This window comes from Harpia harpyja, chromosome 4 (genome assembly GCF_026419915.1).
Source record: "Harpia harpyja isolate bHarHar1 chromosome 4, bHarHar1 primary haplotype, whole genome shotgun sequence".
Lineage (NCBI taxonomy): Eukaryota > Metazoa > Chordata > Aves > Accipitriformes > Accipitridae > Harpia > Harpia harpyja.
In genome coordinates, this window is record NC_068943.1 from 74174157 (window position 1) to 74199741 (window position 25585).

Sequence of the window (25585 nt, forward strand, 5' to 3'; positions counted from 1 at the left end):
CTTGAGTTAAGTCTTTCCATGTGAGTTTTTCCACAAATATAATGGCAAACAGAAAAAATAAATCAGTCAGACAACAGAGGTATCAAGAGACATTGTGTTCTATCATCCTCTATTTCTATTCTCATGTTTACCAGAGAGATGGTGGCAAGTTTCTTGTGAAGACTTTAACTCTCCATCCCCACTCTGGGTTCATTTAACATACATCATAATCACACTGCTGAGAAATTCATTTGCAATGCATGCAGGATAACGCATCTAATTCTGTACTCTAGGTGTTCCATTGTAAATCAGTCTGGGCACTGGCCTTAGCAGTGGTACTTTCAATAGACTTCAGCATCTGGTTTGTTTGCTTACAGTATGTTACCTCTCGGTAAGTACTCACATTTACTCAGTTTGCAACTCTGAAAATGATCAACTGCCAGTCTTCAAAGTCAGAACATGTGCCTAGTTTTTCTCTTTATACCACTGCCTATCCTCAGAATTTAGTTTTAAAATTGATGATAACATGCAAGACCAGATTCAAGTCAATTACCTTTACAGTATTTCAGGTCTGTAAAGGCAATAGTGGTTAATATGAATTTCAGGTCTGTAGAGGCAATAGTGGTTAATGTGATAAAAAATACAGTATGAAGCATTTGTTAACAGCAATAGTGATGCAAAGTCCCATCAAGAACAGTTGAAAACAATAAAACTGCCACTCTTACACAGCTGCATAGCTACTTTTGAGGTGGGGGGTCATCTTTTTTTTTTTTTTGACAGCTATCGCACATCCACAAACAAAAAGAGGATACATCATTCCTAAATTGTTAGGTTTATTTAATTATGGCTTTGGGTGACACTTCCAAAAAAGGGTGTAGAAAGCCAATCTGCCTAACATAATAGGAGCAAATAGATAAGGTAGAAGAGTTATGAAATAAACCTGTTCCTCAAGTATCTCTGTAATATGAGTAGGTTTTTCAAGAGCACGTTTTGCTTATCTCCATTTCTGATTAAGAAAATGCTAAAACTCCTTCTGACTTCACAGAAAGGAAGTTATGCCAACGGTGCGGACTCTTTACTACAAAAAAATAAAAGCCCCGTAATAGTGGCAGGTGCTAAAGAGTTCAGTATGTTAATTGGCAAGAAAGTCTTGAGATTCAAGTAAATGGGAACAGGAAGACCAAGAAAGGATGGATAAAGATGCAAGGAACAAAATGCAGCATGCAAGGAACAACTAAAGAATGCAACTAGTCTATGACAATAAGGAGGTAGATAAAAGTGTATATTCAGAGATGCATTAGAGGAAGAGTAGAGAAAATTTAGAGATATCCCACTAGAAATAGCAACTTACAATGACTCAACCTGCTATGAGAAATCAGCAGAAACCATAACTGGAGTCACATTCAGGTTGTCATTTCTGCATACAGAAGTGCTTAAGTCTGACCTATTATGCAGCTTTCCTAATCCTCATGTTAACACGCAAGAGCTGATATTCAGCATCTTCTTAGCAATGCCTTCTTTGGATTGAAACCAAAGAATTTGGTTTTATTCTGTGAAGCAGAAAAATAACATGTTCCATTTCTACTAAACTAAACAACCGTAATATATTTTTCTTTCTAACTCTGATTTGTATTGCATCCCTCCAGCCTTTGAGGAAAAGAGGGCCAGGAGGAAAAAACTTAAACTTACTCCCCACAGAACAAATAAATACAGCCAAATCACCAGCATGGAAAATAACTGTGCGAGTCCTAGGTACCAAAGCTTACCCACAAATATCTCACAGTGAATAATGCATATGGTTTAAAGTCAGTTAAAATAAGTGCCAGGTCAGTTATCAGGCAGCAGTGAATTTGCAAGGCTTTGAAACAAAATTTTTTGATTCTTTGTCTCTGAGGTACAAATAACTGAACTAAGATGCAGATAGTAGTGACTGATGTGAAATGTGGGCAAGAGCTGGCCGGTTCTGCAGTCTTTTAGTCCTACATCAAAACAGACTGGTGGTGCAGAAGAGGCAATAGTAACATGGAGGAGCCAGCTCTGACTTTGCAAAACAAGTTCTTAACATCATGTCAGGTCCTAAAGCACTACTATGCTTCAGAAATGAAAGGATTTGTCTTGGCTGAAAACTTCAGCAGAAAAGCAATAGACTAAGGATCTACCACCATGGGCCAGTTGCATTGATTCCAGTTTAATTTCAGCTTAAAAACATTATTTATTTGGCTGCCAGATTACAACCTTTGCATGACCTAAAACTTCCCCATCGTACATTCATACAGATGCTTCAGGGCTAGCCTCCCTTCAGATGAATTCAGCTCCCCAGACTGCTGAATGCTGGGCACATTTACCAGCCTTGGAAAGGTACCAGGGGTTCTCCAGCAAGGCCATTAGGTTGAGGGCATTTATAAAAGGAAAGGGAAAAACGTATGAAAATCAAGTAGTATATGGAAATATATGGTCTTTCCCCACAACATTGTAGCCTGCTCTTTATTTTACCTTCTCTGGTCAATGAGCCAGAGGCTTAAACAAACAGTAAATTGCTGCACTGAAAATGCAGCCAGCTGATTATTCACAGGAACTCTAAAGCTTTTCAGTCACTGCTTTCCAGGATTCAGTAGAAAGGTGTTTAAATTGCAACCTAAATTATTTTTTCCTTGATGTGCTTGTCCCTGTCAAAATATGTGTTTGTATGAACGCAGGTCAGGCAATTCTGATTACCTTCAGTCAACAATTTACCCCTAATGGCAACATTTTCTAGTAGTTCAAGGACTGGAACTGTTATTAACAGTGATGATATATATTTCTACACTGGAGCAGGAAAAACTACTTTTATACCAAGACTTGGCAGGAAACATGAAAAAAATTATTCTTAAATAATAATGAATAAAGTATTCCAGAAAAGGTTCACCTCTAGTTTCTGTTTTTCTTGGAAAAAAAAAAAAAAAAGGTGATTAATTTGCTGTTTAGGATTAAGAAATTAATCCTGAAAAAAGTTATGGAGCTTTATATTTTGAGGGAGAGTTTTGCTCATGTTTTTACTAGAACTGCATTAAGTTACATTTCTGTTTGAGCACTGAAAAGCACCAGAAGTAAACTGCAGAAATTCCAGAGTTGACAGTATTTGGGCCTTATTTTAACTGTTGTCAGTAGAAATATGAACTGCTTTGTTTCCTGACCATTTATAAAGAATCCTAGCCTCACACAGACAGGCCTGAAAAAGCCTGGCCCTAAGTAAATTATGCAAAGACCCTTGAAGTAGCATCATTCAATATGATTCACTCACATAAAAGCACAGCATATTCTTCCAGCTGAGCAGCAGCCATCCAGCTACTGGTTTCTACAGAGGCATGATAAAACATATGCCACCTAATAAATAATCCATCAACAACACATAGCAGTATGTAATAACTCAATGATTCTAATGTCCATATTAATCCATAAACGAGCAGACATTGAATTGTTGCACTTTTTCAGTGTTGGAAGACTTTGCAGAAAAATTAAAGGTAAATTATTTGTCAAGGTTGTTCCTTCCTTGCATTCTGTTGGACATTACTAGCTTAGATAACTCTCTGCACAGAATCCACACCAAGACAATTTGAAAACACTGAACCAAATCTTAGCTTTCCTTTGCTAAGTAAGCAGCATAAACTGCCTTAGAATCATGGAAGTTTTTACCAGAAATCCAGAGAAACAAGAGGGTTTTGTCCCCACAAGTTTTACCATCATGAGATTTAAGTGTCACATTTTGTATTGCACTTCAAGATACTTAGCTGTATGCTTTTGTCTCCTCTCCTATTCTAGTGACTTAAGCAAGTGAAAGATAGCATTACTTTGCCTTGATAATCAATTGCACTACACATTCAGAAACAGGAAAAGCCCAGTCCCTTTTCTCCTCTCAATACAGTCAACATTTATGAAAAAAGTTACATTAATGACTACCATCAAAAAGTGTACATTGCCTTCAAATTGGTTTTCACATGTCCTGTTTGTTAAATCAGCAACCTTTCATATCACTTTAAAAAGCTGTATAGGTATTTACTTTATTAAAATATCTTAACTTACACATTTGTATTGTAGTAATCAATACTGCTTCCACTTTAATTAGTCTTACATGTGTATTCAGTTTTTGGTAAAGTGTTGTATTTATTTTTTGTAATGTTTATATTAACAATCCATACAAAGACATCTATTCTTCTGAATAATAGCCTGGATATTGTTTTTCTTTCAAACTCCTGTATAGAATTCAAAAGTGATCTATGACCATTGTCCAAGAACAAAAGATACTCAAAGCTTCATCTAATCTAAATATCATCTTCTGTGAATTATTTCTTACCACAGATAGTCTGCAAGCACTCAAGTACAGTTTAAACATACCATTTCATATCTGCATGGCCTACAACCTTAAATGCCTATAAACTCAATCCTTTCAGGCAGTCTTTGGATACATAGGCATGTAAGGACAGACAATTCTAAAGATCATATGGGAAAATCAACCTGGAAAGATTGTGATGAAGGGTTTGGGCTTTTTCCTACATCTTCAAGCTATTGGACCTAGTATTTCATGTCTGTCAGTATGGAACCTCTCTTGGACAATCTGGAACAGGAATTCACACAGACTGTTGGAATACAGTCTTATGCTTGTTAGTGATGTGATCTGTTTCCTCTAAAGTAGATTCACTTTAGCAAGCACCATACTGGAAAATTACACGTTAAAGTCTTCTGTGAAGAACTAGGAATAACATAAAGAGACCATGGCTGAAATTTACTATTTTGTACCTGGTTTTAGTGCCTAAAGCAGACACTGTCTCATTTTGAATTACAGAAAAAAAAGGGGGGGTTAATAAAATTGAGTAACATTTACAAAAGCACCAATATCTCACCTACAATTTTTGAAAACATCATCCTCATAAAAAACATCGAGTGTATCCATAGAAATGTCTAAGGGTTAATACATGTTTTTGAAACTAATTGTGGATGTCCATGTGAAAAGAATAGGTTTGATTATATCCAAAACCTAGTTTTGCTCAGGTCACATAGAAGAGAGAAGGAAGTGAAAAGACAAAAAAAACATTTTAAAAATTGTCCACTGTAATACTTAAATCCCATTTTACCATCAAAAACAATAGGAACATTTCTTGTATTTTCTTGTCTCTAAATAAGTGAACATTGTTCCTGTTGTTAAGATCAGCACAGAAGTGCTCTCTAAAATCGCAGCTAAGTAAACCTTAATCTTATATCTAATTCATCACTGTCAACAAGCAATAGCCATGGAAAGGCTATTCATGAGCTCTAAATGCAAACTACAGAGAAACTCAAATCAAATGCAGTTCTGCTCTAATATACACCTATTTAATTGGCACTTGACATGTAATCCCATTTTAACATGGATTAACATTATTTTAGGTTAGAGAGTAAACAAAACATGCTTGTTCGTGGTCGTCTTTTATCATGTAATGCTGTTTTCATCCACATTGATTATAAATTCCCATCATAGTTAACAGGTGCTAGACTGCAACTACAAATTGAACCACAAATAAGGAATACAAATTTGTAGAGACTGACATGTGCTGAGGTTCCAGACTTCAAAATTAGCAATTGATCCTATTACCAACCTTGATAATGTTCAGGAAATGGGCTGATGTTGCCAGGTGGAACCACCTTCTTTGACAATATTTTGCTTAACAGCCAACTTCAGTTACGCTTTGAAAGTATTTGAACATTGATCATAAATGATTTCAGCATTTCACGGGATCTACCTGAATTTTAATCCAGCAATTTGAATCCAAACCCAGCTAAAACTCTGATTACATCTAAACATCTATTTAAATAGAGTATTCCACTAACTTGGAGCCTCAACAACAACAGACCCATTAGTAACAGTCATTCTGAGCGTCTTTGGCCACGGAGGTACCAGACAGATAAAACAGTCCCCTTCCTGCTGTAAACAGCATGAAAAGTAAACCTTTTGCTGCTTAAATGACTATCTTCCTATTTGTCAGCATGCCACTTGTGTTGTCAACTTTACCTTAGGCTTTCAAGCCACTATGAGTTTTATCACTCAGACTACCCTCAAAAAACAGCACATGATATGCTAGTTAGTGGTTTGGGTTCTACCATATCCATTTGGCAATGCTTGATTACTACCAGTTTTTTTAACACCACATTTCTACTCATAACAAGTTGGCGTAAAACACTATCATGAGCAACACTGTGTGACATCTACTGTTTTTGCAAGATTTACAAGGCTCAAACCTATCCTATATAATCTAGGCTAGCACAAGGCAGATTTTTTCCCCATTGACAACGTACTGTTTGCTCTTACCAAGTTCTTTGTAATCTCTTATGTACTTAAAAATAGCTAATCATATTTTTTGGAAATGGAGTTAAACACATTGGCCCTGCAGAGCACTTCATCTCCTTTGGGAGAATGTGGACATTTCTCATTGATTTTTCATAAACATGGGGCAGCCCCTGTGGTAAATGAAGACACTGTGCATTGGAGACAGAGTACAGCATCTTTCTTTGAGCTAGTCTAACTTAAAAGAACAGCAACATCCTTTGATGGTCATCTTTACAAAAAACATCCCAATTAGCAGCAGAATGTTCTCAGTCAATTTGTAGGTAATGCATGAGCCACTGGCACCAAGGACTCAACTGAGAGAAAGAGGCAAGCAGTCTTTTAACCAGATATGGAAGGTGGTATTTGTGATAGTCTTATTTATGAAAATTATGATGTCAGAACTGAATGAAAGAGAAAGAAAAATACCTGTCACCATGCTGTTGGCAGTGCAACCTATGGTATCTGTGGTGGGTTAACCTTGGTCAACAGCCAAATGCCCACCCAGCCACTTGCCAACTACTCCCACCCAACAGGACAGGGGTAGAAAATAGGATGAAAACTCCCACAGGTCAAAATAAAGACAGGGAAATTGCTTAACAGTTACCATCACAGGCAACATCAACTTGGGGCAAATTAATTGAATTTATTGCCAGTTAAAATAGATTTGGGTAGTGAGAAACAAAGACACAAATTAAAACACCACCTTTCTCGGCAGTGGTCTACTTCTCTCAAAAAATTTACAAGATCACCCCTGAGGAGAAACCTTGCTTTCACACTCAACAAGAGCCACCTCCAGAGGTTTTGCATTGTTGCTTCTCTTCCAATTTCTTTGTCTATTCCCTGGTCCCTAGCGAGGTATCCCAGCTTCTGGGCTTCCTTACCTTCTAATTCCTGCCTGTCAGCCTCAGTATCCCAGCATCTGAGCAACCACGCAGCAATCCATTTGCCTAGCTGGCAGACACAGTCTTTCCACATATCTCAAAGTTCACTCAGGGACCAGGTGATTTCTGTCTATAGAGTGACTTCTGTCACCTCCTTCTCCTGTTTCCTTGCTGAAGGACCAGCTTCCTGATCACTCCTCCTCCTCTCTTACTAATTGATGCTATGGACCTGTCAATTTCTGCTTCCAGTCTTTCTTTTTGACTACTGGGGTGATTACTGTAGATAGGGTTTGTGTGCCTGTCTTAACCATGGTGTCCTCGGATGTAAAGGCCCTCCCTCCTCTGCTCTGATGGAGCTGAACAGAGGCTCAGTAGTCACAGTGCAAGGAACTGATGGGTCTCGTTCAGGTAGGCGAGATGATTCTGTCAACTGATGCACCAATTTATTGGTATTACATGCCTGTTCAGGCATAAAATCCCAGGTTTTGGAAGGTGATAACTGCCCAAGGCACCTGCTCAAATCCTCCCCCACACCCTGCCATCCAGGAACTCACCGCATCAGGGCACATTTCTCTGTCAACTCACCAACAAGTTGTTTACTCTTACACCTGGACAAAAATCAGGTTCCACATATCCAGCAATGTCAGATAATAGGACCAAACAGCTTACATTGACAATGCCTTGTCAATATTTTAGAAAGTGTGAAGTTAAATGCCCAAAACACCATTATTAATATTGGCTTATGAAGGGAAGGCAGTGCGGAAAAATTTCATCACACTATGCATCCTGAACACTCTGTCACCCTATGCTAAAGGGGTTTTATTAGATATAGAAAAAGAACTGATTTGCCCTCTGTCATGCACTGGGTTCAAAGCAGAGAATCCAACCATATCTTCACTGCCAAGTGTCCAAACTTTCAGGAGAGGTCACCCTGCCAACACTTAAAATTCATAGTTCTACAACAGCCCATAGAGCAATATTAATGGACACCATAAAACATGGGAAAGCCTACAGAACTAAAGCAGTACATAGTCCATTACCAAGTGTTATATTGAAAAACAGCATGTGCACCAATATATCCCTTCCTTCCTAAAGTTCCTCATACATTTACACAAACCATTGTGCATAGGAGCTTGAGAGATCATCAAATTGCAAAAGAGCATTTTCATTTCCAACTATTTATCTAACAAGTCTCTTCTCCAATGATCTCAGAGTAACTCTTAAAATTGGGGATTTTGTTTGCGTCTTTCATTTGCTTTGCATTAACCACACAGATGCTGGAAAATCAGTTACATGCCTTGTCTTGATTCATCATACCAGGGGATATACAGGAGATTCATCAATCTTGCAGCATTCTCACAAAACCTAATTGATGTTTATTAAGTAATATAAAACCCAGGGGCCTGCATAAACATGATTAGACACATGATGTTGAGCATCTTTCCACATAATCTCTTCACATCAAAACTAATTTCTGCTAAAAGAGCTATCACCTGAATTCCCTTAAGAGTAGTGTTTATTTTCTTAGCATAATTTTTGCCTCCAATACTATTCCAATCATTGTTTTTATACAAAGCCATGATCAATTTTTGCCTTCTCCTTTCCCTTTGATTATCAGCCACTTTTTAAAGCTTTATCATCCTTAATTGCATAGCTTAATAAATTTTCTGAAATCTCCACTACATTTGGACACCATATCGATTTCCGAACATGTGCCATTCTCCCTTAGGCAGGAGTGTAACCTCTTCTCCTGTCCTGTCTTAATCCCATCTTCCCTCCAGATTCAGAAATAGGAGTTCCCTTTCTTCTCACTAATACAACAGACTCCCAGTAGCAAAGGAGGCTGAACTTCTAGTTAGATCTCCAGTCTCAATTTGGGACCACTTGCTTGAATATGACACAAGCAAGGTCCTAACTCCATGCCTGAGAAGGGTCAGCCCATCCCAAAAGAGTCCCCAGTATATGACGAGCCAGTCCTGGCTCAATGTAACCCCCTATAATTCCCAATGTATCATTCCCAGATTAAACTGAAGTCAGATTTAGTCCCCAGCTCTCTGATATCTTCAATTTAGTTAAGCTGAGCTGTTCCTGTCTGCTTTGATCAATAGCAATATTGAAGGTATAGCAGGAAGAGAGCTATTTAGCCAGGTGTCCCTTTGTAAAATCTTCTTCTTCACAGTGAGTCAGAGCAGAGTATGGGGTTGATACAGTGTGGCTGATAATAAACCTGTGGGTAAATTAAAGGTTTTGTTTAGCTCATTATTGCAAAAAAACTTGATTTCACATTCACTCCCACTTCCCTCAAAAGAATGTTCTTAAAAGGCTTTTGGTTTTTTGCTTAGCTGGGTACTTGAATAAAAAAGACTAAACAGCATGTCAGAATGATGTTAATGTGTGCCTTAGTTCCTGTTTGTATATAGATGACCAAATTCATAGCACTGCAGTTTCGCTGCAACTTACTTGTGAATAAGTTTGCTAGATTTGCCATTTTTTAAAATCACTTAATTAGGACAATTCAAAGAAAATGTCTTTTCTAGTTCTGCAAGCACATATAAAACATGTGCAAGCCCTATAATATTTTTTATTTCAACCAGCTGTTGGGCACAATCCAGACTATGCCAAGCAATAGCCAGCCTGTTTTACAATTGGAACAGCCCACCCAGCCCTAAAAAAAGGAGTCGCCCATACTCAACTACCAGCGTAAAAGAAGGGTATGGGAAAGCCTACCTGAAAAACGCATTGTGATTTCCAAAGAAATTCCATTATTAGCATTTAATAGGTGAGAATTTCTGACAAAAAGCTCAGAGGGACACTGTTGGGCAGATTCTGAGACAAACAATTGAACTAAACAGAGTAGCATAATGCTTGGTAAAGGCTTGTAGTCAAAATTTCAAGCTGAAATGTTCCACACATCCATGGAGTAGGGGGATCAAGTAAACGGCCTAATAGGAAACTAAGGTTTGTACCACCAAAGTACCTAGGTTTGGTGCTTAATGTAGGAGACTGATTTCCTTTGGCTCTTTGTCTGGACAGTGTCAAGAGGGAGCACCAAAATCAGGTGAACAGTAAGACACCACTACAGAGTGACAACAATACATGAAGAAAGCACAGTATTGCCTAAAGCTGGAGGGCTTTTACAGAGACCAGGGGTGCTGTCACTCAGACTAATTTTGTTATAGTTAGTTTCTTCTATTCACTGAAAAAACATACTTAAGACACATCAGTCCTGAAACATTCCATTATTCATTTCAAAAGATACATATTGAATGATGCAGATGAACAAGCACATGCACAAACCTAGAATATAATACCATTTTCAATACCATCTTACTCTGTTTTGTTTTAATGTTGATGGTTTTCCAAATGTGTTATATCTTACCTACACAAACTTCTAGAGATACAGTCTCTGCTCCAAATAGATTGCAATCAAAGACTGCAACAAAAATAAACAATGAAGGGAGAGACATTGATTGCTTTCAGATTATTACTTAGGCCAGATCAGCTAACTGACTTATAGAAATCATAATTGTGGGGGTTTAGGAGCAATACAGTCAGGGAGAGACCAATATTATAGCACAGGGCAAAAAGAGAGCATCCTAGTCATGAGAGTGACAGACACAAAGACTTTAGGGAAAGAAAGGGACACAAAAGTCTGATAGATCAGAATGACAGCAGAATAAAAAGGCAACAGAAGCTAAATAGGTATGGAGACAACCATCAAGGCCTTGAAGGAATGATGTTTAAATAATAGATAAGAAAGAAACAAAGAGTAAACAGAAGGTTAAAAAAAAGACATTATCAATCTAACAGAGAACACAGAAAGTGTCAGCCCTCATCATTTGAGCAAGATTCATTGAAACAGAAAACCAGACAGAAAGACACTGTAAAATCAAGGTGAAAGTCAAAGAAACCTCAAAATAAGAACTATCACAAAAATGGCAATGTGGATAGACTATATGTGATAGAACTAAAATGACCATATTTCAGTGAATTTCTACAAATATAAATTCTAGAAAAATAAAGCAACCGTTCTCATTTTTATAAAGACAGCCTTTGCCTGTTCAATACAGGTCTGCATTGTTACTCCGGTGATACAAAACCACACATACATACTGACTTGGCCATCAGCAAGTCTGATGTTTTAAAAAACAAGTTTGTGTAATACCAGCACCCTAGTTTCCAACAGCAAAGATCAGAACAAAGCGTACAACTGAGAATGCCAGGTTGTAGTTATAAGACTGTAAAAAAGTTCAAGTAATCAAAACCATTCAATAATTTGGGGCTTCAAATTATCAGGAGACATCTTTAGTGGAACACAGGAAATTTTGTCACATGTCACACTTCCAGATCACATTCTGAAACCAAAATTCTTCACTCCCTACTTTGGTTCTAAAAATCTGTGTAGGAAACATTCCCCTAGAGTGAGCAGAAGCACAAAAGCACTAATGTCATATATCCATATAAAAGAGTTAGCAATTAACATTTACTTCAGCAAAAGTTAACACCACCATAACCCTTTCCTGAGATCTGCTCTACCATCTTGTCACTTCTTTTCATTCATTAGACAAGTAAATATGGAAATTACAGGTAGCCTGGGTTGCATGGTTCTGAAATGAAAGGACTGTATGCAGGACAAGAGGGAGAGGACAGGTAAAGAAATCACACTGAGCCTTACCTTCCAATTAGCAGGAACTCCCCAAGCACTCCCAGACGCCTCATAGCAATGAGGATCCCCCTCACCGTCATTCCCTCGCAGAAACAAACCACCACTCTAGCCTTGGGTAACCTTTCTCGCAGCTTGCGGAGCAGGCGATCAAAGCTCTTTTCCCCAGCATTACTGTAGATCTTGTCAGAGTGAGCAATGCAGAGACCCTCTTGGGCAGCCAGCTCTTTGAAGGCTTCCATTCCACTTTCCCCATAATTTCCTGTTTTAAAAAAAAGTTCATATTATATAGTGCATTTAACCAATTAAGGGGGGCTGTGATGGAAAAGGGATAGTTTTCCTCACAAAAATCAACTAGCATTAGCAGAAGGAAAAGCAAAGGAGATCCGCCAAAGCGAATATACTCAGAGTTCAGCGGAGCAGCAAGATATCCATGTATCTGACCTGGAGACTGCAAGTTTCTTTTCTTACATTGATTTACCAGTGGATATTAAAGGCAAACAAGGGATGGATAGGTTGAAAAGGGGACAAAACCAGCTCAGACATTAAGTTTTATTAATATTTCTATGGCAAAAATCACAGTTGTGCTTGTCCAGGAAAACAGTCACAGTAAAGAAAAAAAGGATTTTATTCCAAGCTGTTCTGGTACCACATGCAGTTCACGCTCATAAAATTGAATGAAAGATGCATGTAAATGTAACACACACTGATCTGGTAGCATTTTGAAAGCCACTTACACTAATTTGACTGACCAGTGTTCATGACAGTTAAAATTTAGGCTTGATGTTTCTCTTGGAATAGCAGACTTTCTATCTGTAAGAATTTCAGAAATAACTCTTCCTAATACAGAAATATTTGAACTTCATGGTCCAGACAATATCAAAGCTGATTCTCAAATTCCCTTCACTTTTCTATTTATACATTTAGGAAGCCAAGTCAAGAGCTTTACAAAACTCAGACTGCCTTCAGCTATGGAGACAGGTGAAATCTCAAGTTTTCTTTGAATATTTTATGCCTGCCAGAGCACAGTATTTATGATGAACATCAATCAGGCAAGAGGAGCAGATGGATTACAGAAAAAACCCATCTATTAGCTGCAACAAGAAATGGTTCAAAAAGAGAAGCATTAATTTTATGCTATCCATCCCATAACATTTGCTTAATTTATTGAGGGAATATCAGATATGCTGATCACTTCTAGACCCAGACCTTTTCAAGCAAGGGGTGACTGAAGAAGTCCATCTTCCCCCTTTGCAGCAATAGTTTGAAATAGCAAATTGCAAAGAGGAAGACTTCTGAATCAGCCTAACTTCCTCCACAGAAAAAAATCACAATTCAAAAGGTGTAGCCACCAGAGAGAAAATTCAGCAAGAGACAGTTCAGGCATTCTTTATAAATCCAGTAGAAATAAGTGCATTTTTCCAGAAACAGGGATCATTTGCCGCAGATGAGACACAATATGCAGACACACCATGACAGTCATAGTCATACTAGGATGCAGCCAAACCTGCCAGGTCTAGTGTCAAACAAAACTCAAGTTCCCCAGCCTTTTGCACTGAACCACCATAGTTTCTCATGAATTTGCAGCACAACAGAATGGCCTCTTTTCAAGTCTGTGACTTGAAACCAGATACAGCAAGCAGGTCAGTCTGCTTTTTTATCTGCAGGCCAGACATGCTTCAGAGCAGGAGCAATGCCATGGCTCTGCACAGCTGTGGGGAAGGGAGGAGAGAGGAAGAGCTGTGCCTGGTGGGAACACACCACCAAGCAGCCCCATCCCATGACTCTGTACTTGGGTAAGCGATGTGGCTTCGTGTAGGGCTTCTCATATGCTGAGGACACAGGTGGACACCTTTCCATGTATTTATAGGCCATAACCTGCAGTCACCAAGGGACTTACCCCAGGACCTGAGGCTGGGCAGTTTGAGCCATACTGCTTTTATGACTTGCCTCAGGTCCCAGACTGACCTGGGAAGGAAAGGAACCTTTGCTTTGGCAGGAAATTAGCATATATTTCCCAATTTCATGTGGAACTTTGTGCAACATAGACTCCTTTGAAACCAGTAGGATTATTCTTAAAGTCTTACCTAAGGTGAGCCAAGGGACTAAACTGAATCTTTTCAGATGTTTAGGCAATGCATATTAGAAAATTAATATAGTAATTTTCCTACCTAAATATTAAGGTAGTATGGATTTTTCTCATATATCAGTACAGCAATAACTTTGCTGTAATTCAAGTTAATGTTTTCAAGAAATGAAATATTAAATCCACTTGAAATGGTTTTTCTCAGCTTTAATTTTGACAGAATAACAATTCTCAAACATAGCCACACCTGTACTAACAGTGCAACAACCTACCAAAATATAGGCTAAGAGGAAGTAAGATTGTTGCCTATAAATTCAGTACATGTGATAAACAGCCTAGAAGGAAAAAAAGCTAATTAAGATCAAGAACAACATTGACACAAGACGAAATAAGCAAAAAAACCAAGACAGAAACAATCAAAAGCTGAAAATGAAAGCTTTCTAACCCTCATACGAAAGTAGTGGAATAGCAGCACAAAGAAATCTGATGTTAGACTGGACCTTGCTCAGCTCACAAGAGCATTATACAACATAGATGTCTGCAACAGCCAGAGATGAAACCTGATGACCCAGGAGATCCTCTCAAAGTCTGTTTGCCATGCTCCCAAAGCAAGACAGCCTGCTGCACACCTTCCCACTCCAGGGGAAATGATCAGGGAGAAAAATGAATGTGACAGATGTAGATACATTGTTCAATGCACTCAGCTACCAGGATGTGCACAATGTAGGAGCATATATAGAAAAGAAAACACTGATTAATTCTGTGCAACAGCCAAGAACATATCATAGAATCATAGAATCACTTGGTGGGTACATGCATTTCAATCCACACACATGCAACAGCTGAGAGAGGAAACATCTAATGAAAGAAATCTGTGAAAGGTAGTCTATGAAGAGTTACAACAGGGCCATGGCCTGAGGACCAGTTTTCCTTTGAAAGAGACATTGAAGAAAAGATCCAATCTTATCTGCAACTGCCTTTTGTTACCAGGATCAGCTGTGAAAAGCAAAAGTATTATTGTGAGGCTACAAACAACTGAGTTTCATTCTGACATGTGCCCCAAACTAGGTGAGCCAGTAACATACTTTGAGCCCTACAATACCTTGCTAATTTTTAACTTTTTTTTTTGTTCAACTTGTACCCTATTCAGAGAACAAGATATTTTCCTTATACATTTCAAGCAGAGTCTGTACAGCAGTATAAAAGTAAATTCTAACCCTAGCATGGCTTCAACTTTACTAAGAGGATTTTCATGACACTCTTCTCAGTGCCCAAGAGCTTTGCTTCACCACTGTAAAAATCCGAGATAAGGCCATTCCTGAGAGGGATGCACATATCTGAAGATGCTGGCAAGAGCTACACGTAGTGGGAATTATTCTCACTCATTGCATTCCATGCATTAAATATCTTAACAAAAACATTAAGATGCTGTAGTAGTAAAAATCAAAGATGTTATCTTGATCAACAGAAGACAGAGAAAAGAAGAAAGTACTAAAAATTTAGCCTCATAAATTGCTCCGGTGAGACAGTATTACATTTGTGCCACAACTACACTGAAAGTAACACTGTTTGCTTGTATTAACACTTGAGCAATACGGGGAACAGAACCCATGAGCTCCATTTAAAAGGTTTATACTCTACTTTTTATTATAGCTGCTTGGTAAATTTGCCCCCATTCTCTTTGTCAAGAGAACTATTTATTTTTCATTTATGAAATGGAGCAGAAATGTAGCCTCAGCAATGAGATGCTTATAAGAATCCTGGAGATCATCATCTTAAGGGATGCACAGAGCAGCTGTGTGGGTCTTCCCAAGCCACATGAAAGTGCTGTGTTTTCAGGGGGCTTATAACAAAAAACAAAACAATGTGTCCTGCATAAATCAGTGTTTGATTTCATTCAAGGATTATTTGTGGGGGAGTGTAAGGAAATATGAACCATTCATATTTGTGCTGCAGACATTACCTTGAAATATAGGCTAGCACCAGTTTAAAAAGAATCTTAAAGAGAAAGAAAACAATAATGCTGAAGGGGAAGACTGAGACTGTTCTCTCTCACTCTGCTTTCAGTGTCAATACGAAATAACTACTTTTTTAGAGACCCCTTTAGAGACATACCTACAAAAAACAGCAACAAAAACTCACAGCAAAGGACTGTGCCTGGAAGAATGTTCCAATGCACTTAAATTACAAAAGTCAGGGAGCAAGAGATACTTCACCTATCTGGGCCATGAGCAATACCCTTTCGGTGAGGTCACCTATACCTTATCATTAGAGGTTTATTTGCTGCATTTATTCCTCTAAACAGCAGCAGCAACCACAATCTAGATGAAAGGTGAACACAAAACCCCATACACCCTGCAAAGACACAGCAAAGGAAGCACATCAGTAAGACAACTACAAAGTCTAGCTTCACTGCAGGGTACTACAGAGACAAGTCACATCGCAGGAAGGTCCCACTTTTCACAAATAAAAAGTGAGAAACTATTCCCTGTCCTCTTCTTACCTCTCTCAGCATTATGATCATAGAATCATAGAATCATTTTGGTTGGAAAAGACCTTCAAGATCATCGAGTCCAACCATTAACCATGCCCCCTAAACCATGCCCTGGAGTACCCTGTCCACTCGCTTTTTGAATACCTCCAGGGATGGTGACTCAACCACTTCCCTGGGCAGCCCATTCCAATGTTTGACAACCCTCTCAGTAAAAAAATTTTTCCTAATATCTAACCTAAATCTCCCTTGCCTCAACTTGAGGCCATTTCTTCTTGTCCTATCACCAGCCACCTGACAGAAGAGACCAGCACCCACCTCACTACAACCCCCTTTCAGGTAGTTGTAGAGAGCGATAAGGTCTCCCCTCAGCCTCCTCTTTTCTAGACTGAACAACCCCAGATCCTTCAGCCGCTCCTCATAAAACTTGTGCTCCAGGCCCCTCACCAACTTGGTTGCCCACCTCTGGACACGCTCAAGCAGCTCAATGTCTTTCCTGTAGTGAGGGGCCCAAAACTGAACACAGTACTCGAGGTGCGGCCTCACCAGCGCCGAGTACAGGGGAACAACCACCTCCCTGCTCCTGCTGGCCACACTGTTTCTGATACAGGCTAGGATGCGATTGGCCTTCTTGGCCACCTGGGCACACTGCTGTCATGTTCAGCCAGCTGTCAACCAGCACCCCCAGGTCTTTTTTTTGCCGGGCAGCTTTCCAGCCACTCTTCCCCAAGCCTGTAGCGCTGCATGGGGTTGCCGTGACCGAAGTGCAGGACCCGGCACTTGGCCTTGTTGAACTTCATACGATTGGCCTCGGCCCATCGATCCAGCCTGTCCAGATCTCTCTGTAGAGCCTCCCTACCCTCAAGCAGATCGACCCTGCCTCCCAACTTGGTGTCGTCTGCAAACTTGCTGAGGGTGCACTCAATCCCCTCATCCAAATCATCAATAAAGATATTAAACAGAACAGGGCCCAACACCAAGCACTGGGGAACACCACTTGTGACCTGCCGCCAACTGGATTTCACCCCATTCACCACTACCCTCTGGGCTCGGCCATCCAGCCAGTTTTTCACCCAGTGAATAGTGCACTTATCCAGGCCACGAGACGCCAGCTTCTCAAGGAGTATGCCATGAGAGACAGTGTCAAAGGCCTTGCTGAAGTCTAGGAAAATAACATCGACAGCCTTTCCCTCATCCACTAGGCGGGTCACCTGGTCATAGAAGGAGATCAGGTTGGTCAAGCAGAACCTGCCTTTCGTAAACCCATGCTGACTGGGCCTGAACCCCCTCTTATCCTGGAGCTGCCATGTGAGTGCTTTCAAAACAAACCATTCCATAATCTTTCCCGGTACTGAGGTCAGGCTGACAGGCCTGTAGTTCTGTTTGTTCACCTCTCCCAAGCTTGTAGATACATTGCTGGAGGTATGAAGTTTGTTTCAGTGGTCAGTATTAACTATAAAACATCTCTTTTCCTCAGCTAATTAACTGCTTTTTAGCAGGAAGAAAATAAGAGGAGAACAAGAGCACTGCATGATATATCAGCAAGAAATAACTACTCAAAGGCTTCTCTACTGCAAAGGCAGATTATTTGTGAAGAGGAAAGCAAGGACATCTGATTATTAATTTACTTCCTGATATGTTGCAATAACTAATTTGTAAAAACTAGTGATAATATCAAATATGACAGTAATCAGATATGCACAGTTGTCAAATACAAGCCTAGGAAGACTGGAAGGTTTTGGACCACTGAATGGAAAAAAAAAAGAAAAAAGGCAAAAACAAGTGCCAGTTTTCTCTCCTATAACATCCTGTGTTTCCCTGTGCCACAAGGACATCTTTGAATGGGGTCAGTTAATAAGAAAATGATCAAGTTCTCTCATTTTAAATGTATTTCTTATCAGTTGAACCCTATTAAAAAAACCATGTGCATACTCATAATCCATTGCAAACTAAAATTAAAAAGTTCAACCATCAGATTTAAACTAGTATGTTAGTAACAGGTTGGGAACACATACATAATCAGCTAATGTGTCTCAGATGACAAGCAGTCACTTTCTAAACCATAATAATTCAGCCACTTATACCCATTTGTCCACACCTTTGACTGGGAGAGTCAAAAATAAAAGACAAAGTCTACATTTATTCCCTGAATGTATCAGACTGACAAAAATGAAAAGTTGTAGAAATGGATCTGCCCACGTGTGCTGTTTTGGTCTATCCCAAGCATAAGTACTACACTCATAGAAAGCAGCTCAGTTGGCACACAGCTTCCAGGACCACTGAACTGCCACCATCCCTCCTCTGCCAGACTTCTCTGTCACCATGGAAGGGGCAAAGATCAAACACATCCATGTTTCCCTACAGTATCTCTTTCAAGGCTAAAATCACACTGATGTCAGGAGGGGCTGCATTTTACCAGTTATCAGTTATTCCAAACAGGAACTGTGTTTCTTTTTCAGTAAGCCCTCTTCACTTAATGTCCACTTTGCCACCTAAAGCCCTTTACCACACAGTTTCTTTTCAGAGTTGTCATGGTTTAACCCCAGCCAGCAACTAAGCACCACAGAGGCCCTCACTCACTTCCCCCCTTCCTCCTCCCCCCCCCCTTAGCAACAACTGAAAACATCAGTGTGTTATCAACATTCTTCTCTACTGAATCCAAAACACAACACTATACCAGCTACTAGAAAGAAAATTAACTCTACCCCAGCCAAAACCAGTACAAGAGTTCAGATGCTTTCTCAACATAATTTTCTTTCTTCACTGAGTATATCTCACCTCAAGTGTTTTTAAGGGACAACTTCAAAACAGGCAAGTTAGGCTATGAGAGCACTTCACAAACCCTAAAGGACTGACCACTTTACAATAAGAAAAATTCTGCATGAATGTGGGCTCCAGTTCTGTTATCAGTCAGGACAAAATAGTGGAGAAAATACCAAAAGAAAAAAATTCACTAGACCTAAAATCCCAGTCTAACTGCAAAGCCTAAAAGGAAAACTCTGCCTCTTATTTTATTCTAAGTACTTTGCAGATAAATGAGAAAAAAAATTGCTTTACAAAGAATGCTGAAGTAGCTATTCCTATTTCTTTAAGTACAAAGGCTTTAAAGAAGAGAGAAACAAGTCCTACCAACACTGACCCATAAGGACAGTTTAATACAGGTTGAACATCACAGATACTCACTACAGATATTCCTCTCCTGGAGACTGGCTGGATTGTCCACTGCTCCCTGTCGCTTGGATCAAGTCCAGCCACCTAGCTCCTCAGTTCTGAAGTTGCTTTTAGCCTGCTACCACCCATAGGTATCACAGACCTCCTTACCACACCCAGTTTGTCTCCCAGGCCAATTCATGGCTCTGTGGAAGTCAGCATTTCCCTAGCTATTTTTCTTTGACATTGCTGGAGAGACTTTGCATTGGGTGGAGGCCTCATTGTCCTTTAACTATGGAGAGAGCAACTCATTATTAGAAATTCAAATAGCACTGTAAACACCCTGTCGTCTTTTAAACTCTCTTAGCAAAGTTTTCTGGGTTCACCAGAGATTTCCAAGCAACTGCACTATAGCCTTACAAAAGGCCAGAAGGGTGTGTTAAATGAATGAACTGAGTTATCTTTGGTACACTACAGACCTCTGCCATCTGTGCTTACAGCCTATTTTCTTCAGAACTTAAGTCCCTTCTAGAAATGCAGAAAGTGAGCTGTTGAGACCAGACTAGTCTTTGCATTTTCTGAAGTCAAGTCAAACTGAGTACAAGGGAGAAAATAAAAACAGAAAATGAAAGGGTAAATTTAGATGACTGTTATAGCCATTAAACAATACACTACTCCTACCATAATTCAACTTTTCAGAGAAATGAAACTATATTTCAAACAAGAAAATCCACATGATTTTATTAAATGCTAGGTTTCTTTTTTCCATTAATTGCAAAGTACTTACGTTTTGCCAACAGCTCACCATAGTGATGTATTATCTCAGCAAAGACAACCCAAACCAAAGTAAAACTCTGTTACCGAATAAAGTGGTTCTATTTAAGCCTTCATGCTGAATGAGGCAGGTGCATCATCTTAAACAACTAATTGATATTCTTGTCAGCAATACAAGCACAGGTGAAGTCAGTCCTGAAGTAATGAGATTATTAGTGCTAAATGACACTTCCCTAATAAGAGATACGCTAAAATGTGGTCTTATGCCAATATTTTTTTTTTCCTAAATGTATTCAAAGACTACACCCAGTGCTTATTTATTATGTGTCTAACAAGGAGCTTTAGAGTTTTATATTCTAATGGAACTATTTCAGTTCCAAACCTGGCTGATATACAGTACTTGTAACAAATTTACTTGCTGAACTTAGTCTTTCTGTTCATGACTTACCAGTAAGGAGCTTCCAGTTTTCTTCAGAATGTGTTAAAAATAATCTAGTGATGCCTAACATTAACTGTTGGTTAGTTCTGTTGGTTGGCATTGGTTGAACAAAGGGTCACAGATTTTTTTAAGTTTCTTGATGAGGCTGGAGAAAGTAAACATAAGAATAAAGTTTCAACACTATTTTTTTTAAGCTTTATGTGAATATTACAGTTAGTAAAATCATTTACAAAAATAGTTATAGAAAGAATACCCAGAAGGGACATCAAAGTAGGAGAACAATATTCTCTTTTTTTTAATATGAGCAGACATTTCAAAAAGAAGGAATTAGGTATATGCTCAGTGCTGCTCATGCTTTGGCAATTATGCAATTAGGTTAGCTCACATTTCAAGCACAAGATTTAAAACATTGATGCCAACCTTGAGCAATCAAAAATCACGCACACGAGTACCCTACTATGAATAAAGGTTTGAACACAATGGAATAAATGGAAATTTAAAAACATTTTTCTACTGGTTATCTGGTTTCTGAACCTGAGGGCACAGAGTGCTCGGTTTCTGACCTTTTCCCATAATTTTGACAGTTAAAAATGGCTATTTTATTTTTGTGAACCAAGATACTCACAATCATATGTTTTCATGGGTGTGCTGATTTTAGCTTGGGCAGAGTTAATTTACTTCACAGTAGCTAGTACGGGACTATGTTTTGGATTTGTGCTGGAAACAGTGTTGATAATACAGGGAAATTTTAGTTACTGCTGAGCAGTGCTTACACAGAGTCAAGGCCTTTTCTGCTTCTCTCACCACCCCACCAGTGAGCAGGCTGGGGGGGGGCACAAGGAGTTGGGAGGGGACACAGCTGGGACAGCTGACCCCGACTGACCCAAGGGGTATTCCAGACCATATGACATCATGCTCAGCATAGAAAGCTGGGGGAAGAAGGAGGAAGGGGGGACATTTGGAGTGATGGTGTTTGTCTTCCCAAGTCACCATTATGCGTGATGGAGCCCTGCTTTCCTGGAGATGGCTGAACACCTGCCTGCCCATGGGAAGTGGGGAGTGAATTCCCTGTTTTGCTTTGCTTGCATGCACGGCTTTTCCTTTACTTATTATTAAGCTATCTTTATCTCAACCCACAAGTTTTCTCACTTTTAGTCTTCTGCTTCTCTCCCCCATCCCACAGGGCAGGGAGTGAGCGAGCAGCTGCGTGGAGCTTAGTTGCTGGCTGGGGTTAAACCACGACAGTTCTTTTTCATGCCCAATGTGGAGCTCGAAGCGTTCAAGATAACAACAGATTTGATTGGAATGTGCTAGATGATTGAATTTATAGCTGTTATTGCTGTTTAGCTCTTAATCGGCAGGCTTCTGTGCTTGCCATGGGGCTTGCTTGCTTTACTGCGTATTGGAGTCTAGTGCTCATTAGTGGCTGCTTTTTGCTTTCACTGCTTGCTGTACTGCTTATCATCTTACTCTGCTGTGCCTGGGAACATTTTGATAACAGCAACAGCGATGCGCCTGGGCTGGCAGATGGCCAGGGCATCGCTGGTGTTTCTGTGCTGCTGTGCTGGACAGGCTGGAACTCCAGTGTGAACTCGAGTCAAAGGCACTCTGACAGGTGGATGAGTCCATGCACGAGCAGGACACCCTGAAGCATCTGTGGATGTGGATAAGCCCACGCCAGAGCAGGTATATCTTGACGTGGCTGTGGCTGTGGTTATGTCTGTGCCACAGCAGATATACCTCTGAAGGGATTGTGGCCCAAGGATAAGTCCTTGCTGTAGAAGTACACCTTGAAGCATCGGTGGCTGTGCATGAGGTCATGCTGGAGCATCTCAAAGCGTGTGGCCATGGATAAGCCCACGACAGAGCAGGTACGCCCCTGGAGGGACTGCAGCCATGGGTAAGGCCACACTGGAGCAGATGCACCTGAAAGCAAAGCAACTGTGGCTGTGGATAAGTCTATGCCGCAGCAGGTATATCCCTGAAGAGACTGTAGCTCATAGATAAGGCTTCACTTGGAGCAGGTACTTCCCTAAAGGACTGCGGTCTGTGGATAAGTCCAAGCTGGAGCAGAGGCAAAGGGATGAATTCATTGCAATATTAAACCCTATGGTCTGGTCCAAAGGGACCAGGGGTGGAGATTGCAATGGAAATACCTTTAAATTGTTGTAACCCACGATTTGAGTTGCATTTTATAGGAATTACTATAGCAGGAAACACCTGAACCAATGGAGGACAAGCCTTACAAGAAACAGTGCAGTGACCCGACCTGAGCTGGCTTTGATGCCCAGTTACTCTACACAACACACCACCTCTCCTGTCCTGAGTGACCACCATAACAGATGGAGCCCAAAGTCATGGACTAAATTAACTCAGGGGACACTTTGTGGAATTTGTGTACATTTATGGACATTTTACAGACATTTCACAGGCGTGGTCCATAGACTAAGGGAATGATATCTGTGTATTATATCAAAGGATGGGAAGGATGGTGGTGGGTAATAAGGATGTATTGGGTAGTGTGGGACATGAGCATGATGTAAATGGTATGGAATAAGGGGTGGAGAATGTGCTGGTTTTGGCTTGGGTAGAGTTAATGTACTTCATAGTAGCTAGTATGGGACTATGTTTTGGATTTATGCTGGAAACGCTGTCAATAATACAGAGATTTTTTGGTATTGCTGAAAAGTGCTTACACAGAGTCAAGGCCTTTCCTGCTTCTCATACTACCCCACCAGTGAGGAGGCTTTTGCTTTACTTATTAAACTGTCTTGATCTCAACCCACAGATTTTCTCACTTTTACTCTTCCAAATTCTCTCCCCTATCCCACCAGGGGGGAGTGAACGAGCAGCTGTGTGGTGCTCATTTGCTAGCTAGGGTTAAACCACGACAATGGGCTGGAACTTAGAGGGCCAAACATCATGAGATACTCCATAAAGAGTCAGCAGAACTATGAACACTTCCTGATAACCTACATTATCAGTGGCTTTAAGAAGTATTTGGAAAGTATGTTAAAAATGAGGTTACTTCTTGAAGAGTATTTTCTAATCATTTTGTCATTGAAGAGAAGTTAGTACTCAGACCTATTCACACTGAAGTCCTTGATTTCAGTGGCTACACTGTCAAACATTTGTTAATTTTTAAGAGGGCCAAATGAACTCTAAATTTTATTCCTTACTGTCTGTTAACAAGCATCATTGAAACAAATATCCCCAAAGCTACTGAGATGAACTATAACCCCAGAGCTAAACATTCATGGCCTTTAGGGCAATTTTGGCCTATATACAATTTTTAGACACCAACACTTTCTGTTTATGTGAGCCACAGCTCTAGATGTGAATTATATCAGGTTTGGAATAACATCTAAGTAGTCAGTCTTCTGTCTAAAAAACTATACCTAATCATAGCTTATCCATCACCAGAGAAACAGTTCATCTAAATGGAATAAACTTCTGTGTTTTGTTGCAAACGAGAAGAGAGACTTTTTGATGTATGCTTCATCAAATCCCTGGATATTGTAATCTTATTATTCAGAAGCAAATTATGTGATTTTAGAAAGAATTGTGTTTTAATTTAAATATGTTTAAGAAAGAGAGTGGCTGCTTTGCCTTCCAGGTCCATTAAAGATTGTGATGAAAATAATTTCCTAATATTATCTGAACTTTCTACCCTCACTCACAGCCTACTTTTGATTTTGATTATTATGATCGATCATGTGTAATCAATTATATCATCACAGCTGAAAGAAACCCAGAATAACATATTAAACAATTCTGCCTCTTGGGTTGATACAAGAAGAAAGCAAGCAAGCCAGAAAGGTTTAGATGCTGAGTCTGAAAGCTAAAGATAAGAAGCAAAACCAGAACCTTAAGAACAAGACCTAGGAAAAGAGAACTGGAATGCATAAGCAAAAATAAAATTTATCTAAACAGAAGTGTTTCATTTCTACAGAATCAACATTTTCAAAAAGATTGAATTTAACTTTATAAATATTTTTTCAGTAACACCCCCCCTTCAAAAAGCATTTAGTCAAAATATTTCCAATCACCCCTAAGCTGAAGTCCCAGTTCTGCAAACACTGTCACAGATGGTGACTTGAATACTCACAGTGACGCTTTAAAAGACTTACAGCAAAAAAGTTAAATACATAACACAAGTGTTTGTAGGATTTGAGACTGACAGAAATGAATTTAAAGCAAAAAAAATCAAATCCTAATTTTGAATGGCGCTCTCAACAATAAAGTTGAGGTGAGATATTCATGCCACCATTTCCATTTGAGTTCATAACCTCAAGGATTAACACAATATAAACGTTTGAATTACACAACATTAAAAGGCATATCTCATGCTGATTGGTGAAACATTTGAAAGACCTTTCCACACAGGCTAGTATAGTATCTGCAGATGAAAAGGTGACTTAATGGTGAGAATCCAGGCAGAGCTAGTACAGGAAATGAATGTAAAAGCTGGATTATCACAAGCAAAGAACAAATTATTAGTTTACTTTGTGTAGCTCCCACAGAGGTAATATAAGAGAGTGAACTTTAGAAGGGCAGACTTGTGAGATGATAGAAAAAACTGGATAAATGCAAGTAGGACAAAGGGATGAGCCCGAAAACATGAGATACTGTGGAACACTTAAAAATACTGCTTGTGAATTAAGAGTAAAATGAAGAGTTCATCTTCTCTTCTCTGAATTGCCATTGAGCTACAGAAGCACAAACTGGGACTGAGCATAGGTATTGAGTTAGCCAAGCCCCAAAAGAACAAATTGTCACAGCTGC

General features: G+C 39.5%; 1 protein-coding gene across 2 annotated transcripts in view; it reads right to left on the bottom strand.

The window, feature by feature from the left end:
- The window catches only part of GRM1 (glutamate metabotropic receptor 1), a 204995-nt gene that overhangs the window by 150359 nt on the left and 29051 nt on the right, over positions 1–25585 (bottom strand). For both annotated transcript variants that reach the window (XM_052784794.1, XM_052784795.1), the window contains exon 3: positions 11873–12122. In XM_052784794.1, the coding sequence (XP_052640754.1) occupies positions 11873–12122 (250 nt within the window). The remainder of the gene's footprint in view (positions 1–11872; positions 12123–25585) is intronic.